Source organism: Filicampus tigris, chromosome 9 (genome assembly GCF_054856515.1).
Source record: "Filicampus tigris isolate MCC_2025a chromosome 9, RoL_Ftig_1.0, whole genome shotgun sequence".
NCBI classification, from domain to species: Eukaryota; Metazoa; Chordata; class Actinopteri; order Syngnathiformes; family Syngnathidae; genus Filicampus; species Filicampus tigris.
The window spans coordinates 25,220,547-25,236,480 of NC_141225.1; the positions used below are offsets into that span (position 1 = coordinate 25,220,547).

Sequence of the window (15,934 nt, forward strand, 5' to 3'; positions counted from 1 at the left end):
TTGGCAGCCGATGAGTGAAGTCTGCAAAAAAGGGCATTTGTTTACCGTTAAGGACGGACGGACGGACGGCTCCGCTGTCACATGCGCGCTTTGTGGTGTTTGTCATTGCTCTCGCTCTCACTTTCCATCAAAGTTTGGAAACGGCTTTGGATTCGTTCAAGTGTGTTTGAAGACATTAAAAAAACAAAAACGCTTTATAACCAATGAACAATTATTCTAACAAGTGCCTTCATCGCTGTAAAAACATGTCCGGGGAGTACTTTAATGGGACGTTCTTTATTGCGCTTTTCACTGGCTGCGGGGCTGCTGCCAATTGTAACCACGTTCCGGGAGGTGAAATGCTACACCGGAGGACGAGCCGTTTACGCGGCCCTCAGAGAAGCTCCACGTTCAAGCAAGCAATTTGGCCCGTGTGCAATTTCACGCACACACTTTATCGGAATGAAGGCCTGGCCTGGCCTGGCCTGCGAAGCAGATTTCACCAAGCCTTGGATCCTTCGCCCACTAATAGGGAACGTGAGCCGGGTTTAGACCGTCGTGAGACAGCTTTGTTTTCTGGCCTGGCCTGGCCTTTGCACACTCCAGCCAGACCAAACGATGGCTTGTAAACGTGGCGACAAAACAATCGGCCCTCATCCGCTGGCTCGCAATCGTGCGTGTGCGTCGTCAGACTTGCCAATTGTGTGCGTTAAAGCTCGTCGCTGTTGACTGTGTGCGCGTGTGCATGTTTTCCGTCTGTGCGCGCATCATCGGCGGACTTGGCAAAGGTGGCGCGCCGCTTTCCGTGCGGCCGACGCGCGGCGCTTGACTCTCCTCCGGCCGGGCGCTAGCGCGCACGCCGCAAGTGTGGCGTGAGCGCGCGAGTCAGATGTGGCGGCGCGGTGGCGGGCAGATGTCGACGGAGAACACGCGGCCCATTTCTTCCCGCCTCCGAGCGAGCGGCGTCCGGGCTGCTCGGCGTGAACTCGTTTGGACTTGGCCCATCGATTTTTCACGCCCCGAGGAGCTCCGCGGCCACCAAGTTGGACAAGCGCTCGCGCTTCCCTGCAGGAATCAACCGAAAGCACGCGATGCACGTGCAAGCTGCAAAATGTATTCAAAGAAAGGAAAAGGATGATATGTAGAAACATATACACAGAGGGGGGCGTTTTACTCAATTTTGCCGGCCCGTCATTCGTCACTACGTCATTTTTTGCTGCCGAAGCAAATTGTATTCGTCAGTCTGCCAGAAGTGCGTCGGTCGCTCCGCCCACCCGCTCCCAAAAACATCAGCCAAACTTTTGTCCGTCCTCCTGTGCCAGACTGACGGATGGTCGCTGATGGACGTGGTTCATTTCCGCCATTCATTTTTTTGGGGGTGGCGCACACAACGCCGCTGACTTTTTGCTGCTGCTGCTGCCGCTGCCTGCCATGTTGTTTTGTTTTTTGCGTTGCCGCAGAGAGGCGAAAAGCCTAAAGAGGATGCGGGCTTCGGTGCTTCTGGCCAGCTTTGCGATCGCCGCCTCCAACTACTTCCTGGGCACTGCCCACATGATGCCCGACAACGCGCCGAGCGCCAACAAGGCGGCCCTCTCCAACGCCGTCCCGGACGGCGACGCCGGAGGATTGTACGCGCCCGTCCTCATTGTCGGCAAGTGGCCGCGCTCGCCTTTGCAAAAAACTGTGCATTCCGCAGGCACGACTAGAACAATACTTGTAGCGACAGCAACGGGCAAATCGATGACTTCAGAGATGGCAAAACACGATGACAATCGCAACCGCCAAAACGGAGACATTATTGTGTGTGTTTTGTTTTTTTTCTCTCCACCAGAACTGCCAAAACCAGGAAGGAAAAAGAAGGCAAAAAAGGTATGTGAGCATTTTGGGGGATTCGATCGTTTGTGTGTATGGCGTCTTGTATTATTAGCTTTGACGGCCATTACGGCTCGTCTCATTCGGATAAAGAGATGGCAGGTGACATCTGCCATGGCTTTCAAAGCGGCGTGCGTGATCAGAGAGCGTCAGGCGGTGTTGAGCGTCACACGCGTGCACGGGCCCACAAGCGCAACTGTTCGGGAGGTGTCAAAATCAATCCAATTCATCAAATTGTGCACATCTGATGATTTCAGCCTCTGGCCGCTAATTATTCTCCGACTTGTGTCGTGCTTCGCGAAAGCAGACTTTTGTGCGACGAAAACAAGACATTTGCAAACATCGGCTTTTACTTTGCGAAAATAATGAGCGCGCCCGTTCCGGAATGCCTTTCGAAAAGGTTGCTCAGTCCCTCTGCTGCGTTATTGCCGAATTGTTGTTTCGCTCTTCCCTACGTAATGAAATCATGCCAAATAAACCGCAAAAATCACTTCATAAAGATAGCTGGCGTCTTGATTTTCCCATTTTCAAGGGGGTTTTTTTTCCGGCACCTCCAGTGACCGCTCCATCGCGTTGAAAAAGCCGCTCCGAAAGCGGCCGGCCGGGCCGCATTGGTTTGTGTCGAAAGCAGTCGCCGCTGACGTCAGCGCGTCACCCGAACGAGGCGATCCAGCGCGATTGCCCGATGACGATCTTGTCTATATCTTGTTCAACAAAAAGAGAGAGAGAGAGAGATGCGATCGACCGCTACGTGTGGCTTTCTGACGCCCGTGAAAACGTGCTCCTCAGAACAAGCTTGGGCGCAGGCGGCGGCCCCCGCCCCCCGCCGGCTGCGTCCCCCTGTGGGGCAGCTGCAAATCCGATGGGCAGGTGTGCTGCGACTTCTGCGCCTTGTGCCACTGCCGCATCTTCAGGACCGTGTGCTACTGCCGCATGGGAAACCCTCGATGCTGAGGGGGGGGTGGGGTGAGTGGGGGACGTCCGCCGGTCACCCCCGTCCTGGCCCGAACCTGACCCGATCGAGGCCCCTCCCCTCCGCTCCCCGACTTCCTGAGCTCACCTGCGGTGGACGGCGTGAAAGCACGCAAAGGAGAACGGACGGCGGCCGCCCGACGTCAAGTTAGCATGCATCCTCAAAGCTTCTGACGGCATTTAGCAAATAGTGGTGAATAAAAAGTCCATGCAACTCCACGTTGGATGTCTGTCGCTTGGCGCGCACGCGCACACAAGACTGACTGCTAACCTTGTTTTGGGCTCGTCTTTTATTGGACAGAGAAACAACGCTAATGTGTACGCACGCAGTAGGCTACCGAGGAGAGAAAAAAAAACAAAAAAACATTTGTAGAATGCAGATTAATACAAAGGTCATCGAGATCAATCTTGATGGAATTATGTGGTCAAGAAAAAAAAAGTTGATCAAAACAGAATGTTCTTCAAAGTTCGCAGATGCATCTGGCTAATTTCTCAGTCAGCTTCATGAATTTGAACACCCGCAACCACTTCCACTTCACAGCTGGGCAGTATCGAGATGAATATCTTCACCTCTTCATGCCTTTGACGAGATTCAATTGGAAGGTGTTTACAAACTTATATATATATATATATATATATATATATATATGTATATATAAATATACACACATATATATATATATGTGTATATATATATATGTATATATACATGTATATGTATATATATAAATATATATATATATATATATGTATATGTGTATACTGTATATCTCTACATTGAGCGAATGAGAGGGATGCACTTGAGCCTTTTTTGTCGGTCCATCCACAACCTGGGCACCCTTCTGTCCATATTCATAAAAATGATTGTCCTCCTACCGCGTCCGTCCTCATCCTTTTAAAGCGCTGCCGTCCATATATTCCAAATATATATATGTGTGTGTGTGTGTGTAAATGTTTTAAGCCACGCAGCCCTTTTCAGCCACCCTCGGTTGACCCCGTTTCCCTTTTTTTAAAATGAAGCCCAAAATCAAACGCAGACATTTCCACCTTTCTTAAACTTTTGAAGCCTGCACGCACCCATTTGAACACCCTGAAAAAAGTCCGCACACACTCACTCTTTAAAATGAGTTCCCAAGCAATACATAGCAAATAGAGGCACGTTTTGTTTTCTTAATCTCCAATGGTGTTGTATTTCACCACTATTTACACAAGTTTGGCTTGTTTGTTTGTTTGTTTGTTTGTTTTGACGTTGTGTGTGACAAGGCGGCTCAGCACCTCCACCGTCGCGTCAAGTTGCAGCAGCAGCAGCGTGACGGTTCCCAGCTGGAACACATTTCCAGGCCGTTCCTTCCCTCACACAGGAAATGGGACGTTCAAGTCCAAACAAAAAGAGAGAGGGAGAAGAAAAACAACAAAAAAAATTGTCGCCTGCAGAGATTTGAGTCAATTTGCGGTGGGGTAAAGGCTTAAGATGGGAAGAAGATAAGAAAGAAATGTGGAGGAGCACATAATTATGTGCGAACATGTGTCGTGTTAAGATCGCACAATCGATTGGGACAACCGCACTAAAAAAATCAGCCACTTGCATTTCAATCACTCGGAATCGTATCCGTTTAGTGAATTCTTGCTTGAAGTTATCAAGTTGAATCAATCAGATTGAAAGCGTGTCGTTAGAGGCCGCTCGTCTTTCAGCGGGTGAATCGTTTTGTCGGTGAGCAAATCACAACAAGGACATTTGTCGGTATAGCACAATAGCGGCCCATCAAGTCGCTTTGGTTTGTTTTCCATTCCCCCGAAATGGCGTGAAAGTTGCCCAAAGACTTTTCCTCGCTTTCCGCGCAAGATAAATGTCCGCGCCGGCCGGGCAAATGAGGGTGTCGGGCCGTGTTCGACGTTTTGAGCTTATCCCAAAACGGACGCCGGACTTTGGCCGCCGATGATTTCGCGTCGTGAATGAAGCCAACGCGCGCAACGGGCGGGCAAACTCCGACTAGAAGCTGCGGAGCGGACTTGCTCGCCACTAGGCCGGCGTGCTGGAGCCCCACTTTTCACATCGTCGACTCGATCGTGTTCTCGGAATGGAAACACGGCGCTTTTGAGTTGTCAACTTGCTTTTCAAAAACAAATGAACACAACTTGCTTGCTTCAATTGCTTGTTGGGTCACAGCGCGGTGGAGCGGCTCCGCCGCGGCCTTCCTCCTCGTCGCCTTCCCGCTCGTCGTCCTCGCGGGCGTCACGCTGCCGCGACGTCGTCCGCACTAAAAGGCCCAAATTCAGTTTGGGGCATTCCGACGTCATAAACAAGAGAAACATTTGACAACATTGACAGCTTTGCTTCTTTCACCTTGTCCTTCCTCCCCTTTGAGTTGCTAAGTATTCATGCACCTATTTCACCAAATGTCCTTCCTTTGTGGCCTCCGACTGGCCCGTGTTTTCGAAATCCATCTTTTCTCACGCTTCTCCGGTACTGCTTTTGGGTCCAAAAGATGTAGCATTACTCGAGTGAGCTATCTAAAGAAGTTGCTCCTTTACAAAAAAACGATCGTTAGCTGTGCTAATGAGCACCTGTGTGGTAAATGTCAAACGCACAATGTGAGTCAACGTGACGTTGTTGCCTTCAGGCCACGAAAGCAAACTTTGGGACTCTTTTGCATCCACGAAATGAGATGAAGTGCGTGAAACGACGCGAGGCTGTTGTTGTTTTATGTGCTCATCTGCTGCGGAGAGAAGGCCTGGTCTGGCGTGACTCCAACTTTTGGACCTGAAAGTCATTTTGGGCCGCTGCATGGAAGGAGTGCCTGCAGCTGGGAGCTCCACCGCCAACAACAGCAGCCTCGTGTGGTCAAAGGCAGAATTACAGCCAGCCGCCGACAAACGACGAGGACGTTTGCTTCTTTGTGGGTGTGCGCGAGCGAGGTGGACCTGTTTTGCACGAGTGCCTGCGTGCGTTTGTGAGCGTCTCGCCTGCCTCAGTGGTGTGTTTGTGCGCCACCTGCAGCTCTAGCGTGTGCCTGTACTTGTCTGAGTGTGGCAGACTGTTTGTTCCACCTATATATGCATACGCGTGTGTATGTTTTTTTCCACATCACCTCTGCCGCGTGCGTGTTGCGTGACGTTTTCCAGGCGTCCCAGCAGAGCGTCAACGTTTTCCTTGATTTGGGTCAAGTGAGACTTGATGACCTGCAGCGGAACTGCTCCCCCTGTGCGCACGCGTGACAGGAAAAGATGTGTGATGGGCTGCAAAGGCTTTGGCGATGTGAGCTCGAGCGCCACCTGTCGCTCCGGCGCGGAGGACGCGGCTGTTCCGCGGCAGCGTTTGAGCGGGATGAGACGACGGCAGGCTCCGGACGCCGGGGGGCGACAGCCGCCGCCACTTGACGGGCACGAGCGGTGCCGCCCCACTGTGGAAGTCAAACAACCTGGACGCAGGCACACACGCGAGGTCACGGATGCTTTAAGACACGACAAGAGGTAGGAGACGACATTTGAAAGGACGGGACATGAAATACCATACGCCGCATCTGACATGACGTGATGTAACTGTATGTGAAATGATGATCGATACTATCGATGGAATGTTATTAGACCGATATGACAAGAGTGATATTTACGAAATGACACGGAGGTGTCAAGTAAGCGAGCGCTTCGTTGGCTTAAAGATTAAGTCAACCATTCAAAAATCGTCGCAATAATATGTTCGATGCACCTTCGCGACTCTAAACATGGCAACATTCTGATGAATGTCGCGTTTGTGGAATGTGAGTTAAGCAGCAAAATGCAGCCCTTTTTAGCCATCTCAGGGGCGGCCATTTTGTCACTTCTGTCGGATGAAAATGACATCACAGTTGCTCAGGTAACGACCAATGATGGGGCTCGGCTTCAGAAAACAGGTCAGCCGTGATTGGTCGTTACTTGAGCCCTGAGCGACTGACGTCATTTTCAGCCAACAGAAAGTGGCAAAATGGCCGCCCCCTGAGCTGAGATGGACAAAAACGGCTGCATTTTGCTGCTTAACTCATATTCTACAAACACAATGTTAATCAGAAGGTCGTGTTTAGGCTAGTGGGCCTGCATAGAACATATTCTTGAAAAAAAAAAAAAAAAAAATATGGGTTGACTTCCCCTTTAAGCAGAAATCTATACAGTACTTTGTACTTCTACTCCTGACATTTTTTTCCACTACTACCCGCGCTTTCTACTCATTTCCCACACAAAAAAAGCCTTGTTACTATTTCGTTTTGGATTGTGTTCATTCCAGTTTATCGGTGTTCAAAACACCAAACCGGATCAATTGCGCCGCGGTAATTGGGAGTGATTTTGATGAGAAATAAAAACATAACATTGTAACACTGACGATAAGATGAAGATGATCTCGCGTTCCGAGCCTCTATTGATTTGCAAGCCATGCGCGTGGCGCAAATCAACATTTGCGATGCGCTGCAAACTGTGCGAAGGCAACCCACGCCCGCGCCAGCAGCCTTTTTAAAAAGTCGCCGACAAACTTGGAGGAAAAAAGCATACCGAGGCAAGCTCAAAGTTCATTTTCAAGGGCTGCTGAGGCTGTGACCGTCAGACCAAAGCTACAATAGGCGTTGAATTCATCGCCATGGTGTTGCACGGGGCATTTGCGCCCCCTGCTGGAGGGGACGAACTCCGAAGGACAGTACTGGAGTGTGGTCACAGTAAGACTTGCGATGGTCTCACCTGTGCTCCAAGTCTTTTGTGAAGTGATGGCCGTCCGCCATTGGTCGCTTGGCGGCTTGCTCGGCTTTGGCTTTGGCCTTGGCTTTGGCTTTGGCTTTGGCTTTGGCTTTGGCTTTGGGCTCTCCCGCCATGTTGACGTCTGCCGAGAGGACGAGGAGACGCCGTCACAGTCCCAACACCGTTATTCACGTCACGCCTCGTTTCTGGCCGCAAAGGCGCGTTTTGTGCGCACCTTTCCTTGTTTCACTTTGGCCAAACGAAAGCACCCAATCATGCCAGTGCCACAATAATTGATGAACAATTCCTGTTCCGTGGCGACAGTGTGCGACCTACACTGACGGGTAAAACCGTTCCCCGACCATGCTCATAAAACGCAGCCCCCTCAAAACATGAACATTTTCTGTATACCTTGGTTTTATTTCCGAGGAAAAATAGCCAGCTAAAATATGGTTTGATTAAAAAAACACAAAAAACAAACACGAGTCGTTTGATCAGTAACATTAAAGACACACTCTACTGAACTTTCTTTTGAAAATCCATTAATTTTACTGATAAAAGGATCCGGCAGTCACTTAAGTGCTTGTAATTGTTACAAAGAAAAAAAGCTGTTCTGAAGTAATATTTAGCAAACTTTTAATCACAAAATGTCTTGAGCGTTATGCGTCCCAAAGCTGGGCGTTCCGTCTATGTGACGGACGGGTCCGTCTAGCCGTCGCGAACGGACGCCCGTGCGTTTTGCGGAAACATTTTCAAAATAGACGGACTAAACACAGTCGTTCTGCCATCCGCTTGAACTTGCGCAAGTATCGGCTGTCGCTCGGTCCACTCACCGAGCGTTTGGCCGGCCAGGGCGCGTCCGTGGTGGCCGGCGACGGCGGCGAGGGCGTGGCCCCGGTTGGCGTACTGCACGAAGGCGTAACCCTTGTGCACGGAGCAGCCCAGCACGCGGCCGTACTCGCAGAAGACGGCCTCCACGTCGCTCCTGCTCACCAGCGCCGTGTTCAGGTTGCCGATGAACACGCGCGACTTGATGGACTTGGCGTCGCGCTTGTTGGTCACGTTGCTGGTCTGGACCGGCAGCGACATGATGCGGCCAGACGATGACGGCGGCGACGACGACGACGACGACGACGACGACGACGACGACGACGACGACGACGATGATGCCGATGACTGGCTAGGGAAAATTCAATTCATTCAAATCATTTGTGAAAGAAGAAGAATCAATACAGTTGATAGAAAGAAATTGTGGCAGAGTCGAGTACGAAGGGCTCTTAAGAGGACTGCATCCATGTGAAAATGGCAGGAAGGTCACCAAATTCCCCCTAAAATGTGGCGTCGCTCCGCCCTCGATTGGACAGCTCCTCAATGTCAACGACCAAACTCCATTCGTAAAACGGCCATTTTTCATACCGACTAAAAGAAAGAAAGAAAGGAACGAGTCCATCATTGCTTACGATGCATCATTTGACGTCTCCTCAGTTCCGTTGCAAAAGAGCAACAACAAGTCGCAAAAATAGTTTTGTCGAAGTTTGTCAAAATGTGAAGTAAAGCCTTTCGCAAAGCCAACATTTTACGAGTTGTTAGCGGCAATGTCTGCGGTAAAATGAAGTCGGGATGGGCGCGTAGTCCTCATAGCAGCCTTATTTATGACTTATCCGCGCCACCGACACTTCAGACAAACCGAACGTGACATTGAGTGAGTCGTCCTCAGCAGTAGTTGGCGCGAAACTACGTGCGGCACGCTGACACGTCATCTGCTGAAAGACAGAAAAATCTTGGCTCACACTTTTTGGGTCATTGTGTTCGATGGATATCAAAAGTACTTTTGCTTTTTGAAAAACACGTGACACCTGTGTTGTGTTGAGTATTGCTTTGATTTTGTTCATTTGCTGACATTTTTGCTTTTGCTATTTTATCACAAGTTATTGAGTTGTACGTTTCTAATTGTTGCATTTTTTATGTACGCAGTATACATGTTCAAAATAAATGGAAAAGAAAAAGCCAAACCCTCGAACGCTCGCTGTCCGTTGCAGTGCGTGCACGCTGGCTCGCAGCTAGCGCAAGACAAATATGGGCAGCCATTTTGGAAAAGCCAGCACAATGGAGTCAGGAGGTCAAGAGAATCAACAAAGACTTGCGCTGTCCCCGCTGTGACATTCGACACAAAATGTGCTTTAAAGAAAACCGGCGGGAATGTGCCTTTGATTTGCGCATCCATTAGAGGCTTTCAGCCCAATAAGTGCCGCCGCGCTTTCAACATCAGACGCAGAGCACATCACGTGGAGGGGATGGAAATGGGGTGCTCATTCTCCCGCTCAATAAATACATCACTAAGGATTTGGCCAATTCTAATCCCTTCATCGAAACTGCTCATTGATAGAAGTCCTTGTCGATTCAAAAGTAGGCGAGGCATTTTTGCGCTCTTTTGGCTGGAATGAAATGTTTTCCTGTTTTAAGCTCAACAATTTGAAACACCGGGACGGAGAACAGACAAAGGCGGTCTTGTAAATGTCATCATTCACGCCAGGATGTCAGATCTCTTCTCAATAAAGATTGAAATGACACATTGTGGATTCAAAACAACCACATAGCTTAGCGCCATCGAGGTTGCGGCACTTTAGCCCTTTAAGCAACAAATTGCAGCGCACCAACACATATAGACGGATAAAATAGCAGTCCTCGCGGTCATCTATTCTTTATCCTCTATGGCTGATATTGGTGAAGTACGGATGAGCCGAGTGGACTTGCGACATGACATCTCAATGAACAGAGCGTGCCTCTGCTCGGCCTTTTGCTGCCCCCTGGTGGGCACAACAAAAAAAAGAGCACAATGGCCATTCGGTGTGACAAAAGTGGTTGCATTTATTTTGTCGTCATGACTGTGACCTTTCAGTAAATGTTAGGCACGCTCCCTCTTTGTCCATTTATGCGCGGTATAAATAAAGGTGTATTGTATTGTATTGTTGTTGGAACGATTATTGGCGTTTGATGATTCATTTCAGTCACAAGCATTTGACCTGCTTGTGCCAAATAGCTTCCACCCAATCATCCAAAGCCCGGCTGAGAAGAAGGCACTTCACATAACTGAGCCTTGGACAAAGTGCTGCCGCTTCTGTTTTTTGTTTCTGTTTTTTTTCTCCCAACCGGAATCGATAAGCGCAATCGCCAGGTAAACAAACAAGTGGCAGTGCTTTCTAAGAATTAAATTGCTGCCAAGCGCAGTTCTCCCCCCCCAAAATCTTCCAAACGAATAGCTATGATTTATTCCGTTTTGTAACTTTTACTCACATTTAGTTGAATGTCTTTTCATTGTAATCTGTAAAAAAACTCAAACTTCGTTTAATACTGTAAAGTATTGATTGATTCCTTATTCTATTGGTCTATTGTCTCTCCCATTCATTTTACTTGAATTTGGATATGCTTATTTCAATTCATTTCATGGCTCTCGTTAAAGCAAAAGTCTCCTTAGCGCAGTATGGATCAAAAACAACCATCACATGATGATGATGATGATGATGATGATTTGTGCATTCAATCTCATGATGTGAGCAGACAGTCAAAGGTTGTAGAGTAAACGGGACTGACCTTAAAAGAGGGAGCCGCTGAAGATGAGGACGAGGACGTGATGTGATGCTACTCAGCGGGCGGTCCTGCCATGATGATGATGATGATGAGGGATGAAGACGAGGAGGAGGAGCAAGGTGAGAGGCATACTCATTTGGGAGTTTGACGCGAGAGGCGCGTGACGTCCCGATTCCCGCGAATGTAAACAAATGCGTATTTCTGAATCTATCGGAATGGATACGAACAGATGCCAATGGCATGCGAACCTGTGCGGATGTTGACGATTTGCGTGTGTACACCGAATCCATCCGAATGGCAGTCAATGCAGATCAACAGATGAATGTGAAGGAAATGAAAGCCGCGTACACGAAGGCAAATGGAATATACACTGTCATTTTGTGTGAATGGAAGATCTGAAAGTTGTGCAAATGGATGTGGATGCTCTCGGGTGGATGCATGCATATGATTGTGAATGTTCTTCATGTTTGTACTGTGCATGTATCTGAGTGCGTATGAACGTGTAGAGTATATGAATAGCGGAACCAATCGCTTATCTGTGTTGCGGTGACCTTTGTGTTCGCTAAGTTGCGCCGTGGCCGAGGTTCCCGAACGCATCGCGCGACTCGCTGGATGGGAGGGGTGAGCAACTTAATTCAGGCCACGCGGGGACGGATCCGCGCGTACTTTGGACTGGAGTGTGCTTGCTCGCACTGTCGCTGGCGTCGGCTGCGGCCCGTGTTGGAGTCATAAAAAGGGGAGATGACTAAGCTACGTCTGATGTCGTGTCTTTGTCAGACGTTACAATAGTATCAATATTTGGAGATATGATGACCTAAACGTATCGGAACGTGAATGCAACTCTGTGAATGAATGTGTACCAAGTTGTATCCGACTTGTTCCGAACGTACCCGTGAACGTGTGTGACTCGAATGAATGTAGTCCGTGAAAGTCTTTCGGTCCCAATGAACGCGCCAAGCTTCCTTTCACTTTTTCTCCTTTCAACACAAACTTGTTCTCTTTTAAAAAATAGCTACCACGCCACAGTGTGTGTGTGTGTGGGGGGGGGGGTGCGTGTGTGTGTATAGATAGATAGCTAGACGTGTGTGTATTTGCATGTAAAGCTTTGTGGTTGTGTTTTTCTGTTCAATCTCGGTGAAATGACTCATTGAAGACCGTCTCTCGTGTTTGACCGCGTGGCATTGACGATATATGGAAAGGCTTTTGGCTTCCTGCACAGTTGGCACCACAGAGCCGTAACCAGGAGAAGAAGGAGAAGATGAGCGTTTGTCAACACATGTTGGAGTGCGCTACTTGGACTGGATTTTTATTGAGCCTTGGCCACAATGCACGGCTGGATTCTGGTGAAGGTCAGACATTTCAAACTGGAAATCAGAACTGTTGGTCGTTTTAGGAGTTAAAACAGCTGCGTTGTGAATGTGAGACGGACCTGCAGCGGACTTCTGTCGGACGATTACAGGTTGAGAAATCGGACGGACCGGCATGGCCTCTTTGCCTGTCCACTTTCTTTCCCTTGGTTTGACGCCGCCGCTCGGGCGCTCGGCCGCTCGGGCGCTCGGCCGCTCGGGCGCTCGGGCGCTCGGGCGCTCGGGCGCTCGGGCGCTCGGGCGCTCGGGCGCTCGGGCGCTCGGGCGCTCGGGCGCTCGGCTTTTCTATTGGGAACATTCCAACAAGTCAGACTGCGAGATTCCCAACAACAGTCGCAGTGGAGCAGAGCCCAACGCACCTCCACTCACACTTGGGTTTTCGTGCTTCCTCCACTTTCCTTTCAGCACTTTTCCCTCCCTCTGACTCATTTATACGTCATCTTACTTGTTTTCCTTCCACTTCTTTTTGCTCTTGGACAGATTTTGTCTGCCGCTCTTGCTTGGAAGGAAGAGGCGGGCCGAGAAGTGGCAAGACGTCAGATTGCTTTCTTCTTCCTTCCTCTACCGAGCTTCCACAACATCCCCTTTGCATCTTTTCTCCCACTTTCTCCAACTTCTCTTCCCTTTCTCGTTTAGTCATCCTGCATTTCGCTTATTTCGACACACTTGGAACATTCTCTTTCCATCCCTTCATTCTATTGACCCTCTCGTACTTTCTTTAGTTCTTCTTCTTTTTCTTCTTCTTCACATAGCTCACGTTTGACTCGCTCTTCGCTTCCTCACCCTTCCTTTCACGTTCCCCTTCCAGAAGTAGTGTCGGGAGTAGAAAGTTGAGTGTTTTGAGGAGCGGATGAGCCGCCGGTCAGTCTTTGAATGCAATAATTCATCCGGCGGATGAGGCGTTATGGCCGCGACGTGACGCTAATGGCGTTAGCGAGCGCTAGCCCCGTTGATTATTCATGGCCAGCGTCGCTAGTGCTCATCGTCACATTTGCTATTCCTTTGCGCCAGGCATGGACATGCACTCAACGGCCAAGGGTGAACTCTTGCTCTTCGGCCACACTGGTTAACTTCTTTTTACACTTATGTGTGACAGCTGTATTTACTGCTCGCAAAAGAAGTCAATTAAGTGACACACAAAGGCAAGCTTTGCTCACTTTTGTTGTTGTGTTTCCTGGATTGCTGACGATGCTCATTGTTAGCAGCGGCGCAGCGTTGCGCGCGCGCGCACACGCAGGCGCGCGCACACGCAGGCGCGCGCGGCGCCATCAGTCACTTTGCCGTCTACCGCGCTGCTGCTAATTGCTTGCAGTGTGTGTAATTGAGCGTTCCCTCAGGAGCTTTCTTCTCACACCCAAATATTGATAAAGTGTGTGTGTGTGTGTGAATTAAATTGGAAAAAATGCGTGCCTATAATGAGCCATTGTTTGCATCTTAAAAGCAGTGCCCCCATTTCACTCCCTAAATTGTTCCGCATAGAAGCTTTAAATGTGCTTTCCTTTGAACCTGCACTGATCATGAAAACAAGCCACTTGAAAGGAAAACAAGCGATACGATAAAGAAAAGTTTCATTTGAAGGGAGTCCAAATCTTCTTACCCTGTGAGTTTCTTTTCTTTCCTTTTTAATAGCATGTTTTCATTTTCCCAACTTTTCCTCCTCACTTTGTTGGTCAGCTTCCAGCGCATTTGACTCCAAATGAGGGCGTGAGGATAAGCGGTTGGGAAAATGAGAGTGCGTAAGAAGAAGGCAGGCAGTCAGCCGTGTTGTCGCTTTGCTGTGTGTGCCGCTTGGGCAAGAATGTAACGGTGCAACGTCGTGTCCATTGGGAAGAAGAAGGCAATGTGAAACGTCTCAACATCAACCTCCTCCTCGCTCATGCACTTCTGTTTTCTTTTCATTGGAATTTAGTGACATCCAGGCTTTGATGTCCTCCAGACTGGACAAAAGGAGAAAGTGTCTTTTTTGCTCAGCGGGACATAGATGTGACAGTCGTCCGCATAGCAGTGGAAGGAGATTCCGTGTTTTCCACGGATGGAACCCAGAGGCAGCAAATACAACGAGAACAGCAAGGGCCCCAAAATGGAGCCCTGTGGAACACCATACGATAGAGGGGCAGAGCGGGACTCGGAGGAACCTAGGCTAACAGAAAAAGTCCTGCCAGCCAAATAGGATCCAAACCACTCTAGAGCGCGTCCACTAATGCCCACTTGCTGCTGCAAACGAATACCGCGGTCCACCGTATCGAAAGCTGCAGTCAAATCCAACAGAACGAGACATACGTGGTCTCCGGTGTCATTTGCCAAGAGGATGTCATTGAAAACACGTAGCAGGGCTGACTCTGTACTTTGCATCTTCTTGAAGCCTGACTGGAAAACCCCCATGACATTATGTTCATCCAAGAAAGATTTGAACTTGAATGCACCCCTTTTCCCAGAATTTTAGACATAAAAATGAGCTTGTAAACGGGTCTAAAGTTGGATAGCACACCTTGATCAAGGCCAGTTTTTTTCAGCAGGGGTTGCACTACAGCATGTTTAAAATGTTGGGCGACTACACCAGAAGACAGGCTGCCGTTGATAATGGCCAAAACCGATTCACCAATACTCGGGAGAAGTCATAAGAGGAGCCAGATGGCTTAATATGGCAAAGCACATCCTCCAAAAATGCCAAGGAAACCGCCTCAAAGGAATCAGAACAACAAACGTGGACGGAGGGGTCACATGTGGAGTTCGAAACGAGAGCCCTAGCTGTAGCAACCTTGTCAATGGAAAACCGCAAAAATCGATGGCACATTTCAGGGGGCGAGTCCGTGCAAATGGGCTGACGGGGCTTAAGTTCAGAGGCAGTGGTTTTAAATGAAGTACGTAGATCATGGCGATATGCCTGAAGTGTTGCCTCTTGGACTCCTTCACCTTTCTTTGGTAACCACGCCAGCAGTCCTTTGGGATTTGATAAGAGACCTGCAGCCTGTTTCTTTTCCACCTGCGTTCAGATATGCGGAATTCTAGTTTAGCTGCATGAGTACTCTCATGAAACTGTGGCTAAGGTCTAAATTTTGGCCGCATAATTTTAATGGAGTCACAGAGTCCAAAATGTTAAGGCAAGATGAGGCGAAGCATATATCTGGTCATAAAGACAATTTTAACATTTTTGACAAAACGTTTTTTAGGATTTATTATTTGTGATGTGGCAACAATAACTGAACTTCGGTTTTATGCGATTTGGCAGCAATACGCTTCCGTAGTTTGCTACAGCGCACGTAAAGGAAAAAAGAAAGAGCAAAAGGCGTTTGCGAGAAATGTTTTTTTTATCTTCCATGTCACCCTAGGGGCTCCGTGGAATTGTAATGTGCACATTGTGCAAAAAATTTGGAATTGAAGGATGAGAGCACAAAAAAATGTCATTTATTGGCGCCTGACTTGGTTTTGTAACGTATTACGAAGCACGATTGTTG

At 48.8% G+C, this 15,934-nt stretch overlaps 2 protein-coding genes across 8 annotated transcripts in view; one reads left to right on the forward strand and one right to left on the reverse strand.

Annotated features, from left to right (window-relative positions):
- asip1 (agouti signaling protein 1) overlaps positions 1-11,216 on the forward strand; it is a 41,410-nt gene extending 30,194 nt beyond the window's left edge. For 3 of the 5 annotated variants that reach the window (XM_086041509.1, XM_086041510.1, XM_086041511.1), the window contains 3 exons: positions 1,440-1,630; positions 1,811-1,848; positions 5,554-6,666. In XM_086041509.1, coding sequence (XP_085897635.1) covers positions 1,462-1,630; positions 1,811-1,848; positions 5,554-5,778 — 432 coding nt within the window. In that variant the 5' untranslated portion in view covers positions 1,440-1,461 and the 3' untranslated portion in view covers positions 5,779-6,666. Of the gene's footprint in view, positions 1-1,439; positions 1,631-1,810; positions 1,849-2,640; positions 3,038-5,553; positions 6,667-11,082 lie in introns of those variants that run through there. The other 2 variants (XR_015088202.1, XM_086041512.1) reach the window with 2 other exon arrangements.
- On the reverse strand, positions 4,242-11,179 carry raly (RALY heterogeneous nuclear ribonucleoprotein). Of its 3 annotated transcripts, XM_086041506.1 has the most exons (7): positions 11,116-11,179; positions 8,665-8,704; positions 8,358-8,634; positions 7,528-7,666; positions 6,097-6,242; positions 5,913-6,023; positions 4,242-5,081 (listed from the first exon to the last, which is right to left on the reverse strand). In XM_086041506.1, the coding sequence occupies exons 3-7, from the start codon at positions 8,611-8,613 to the stop codon at positions 4,969-4,971; spliced, it is 765 nt and encodes a 254-aa protein (XP_085897632.1). In that variant the 5' UTR covers positions 8,614-8,634; positions 8,665-8,704; positions 11,116-11,179; the 3' UTR covers positions 4,242-4,968. The 3 variants fall into 3 exon arrangements, with proteins under 3 accessions (XP_085897632.1, XP_085897633.1, XP_085897634.1); XM_086041507.1 differs by having other exon boundaries at positions 8,358-8,704; XM_086041508.1 differs by having other exon boundaries at positions 8,358-8,700; positions 11,116-11,154.
- Positions 11,217-15,934: the final 4,718 nt, after the last annotated feature.

Coding starts and splice junctions, on each gene's coding strand:
- raly (XM_086041506.1), bottom strand. CDS start 8,613: ATGTCGCTGCCGGTCCAGACCAGCAACGTGACCAACAAGCGCGACGCC. Junction 7,667..8,357: donor CCTGGCCGGCCAAACGCTCG/GTGAGTGGACCG, acceptor TCCTCTCGGCAG/ACGTCAACATGGCGGGAGAG. Junction 5,082..5,912: donor GCAACACGCACGCGGCAGAG/GTGATGTGGAAA, acceptor TGGGCCTTTTAG/TGCGGACGACGTCGCGGCAG.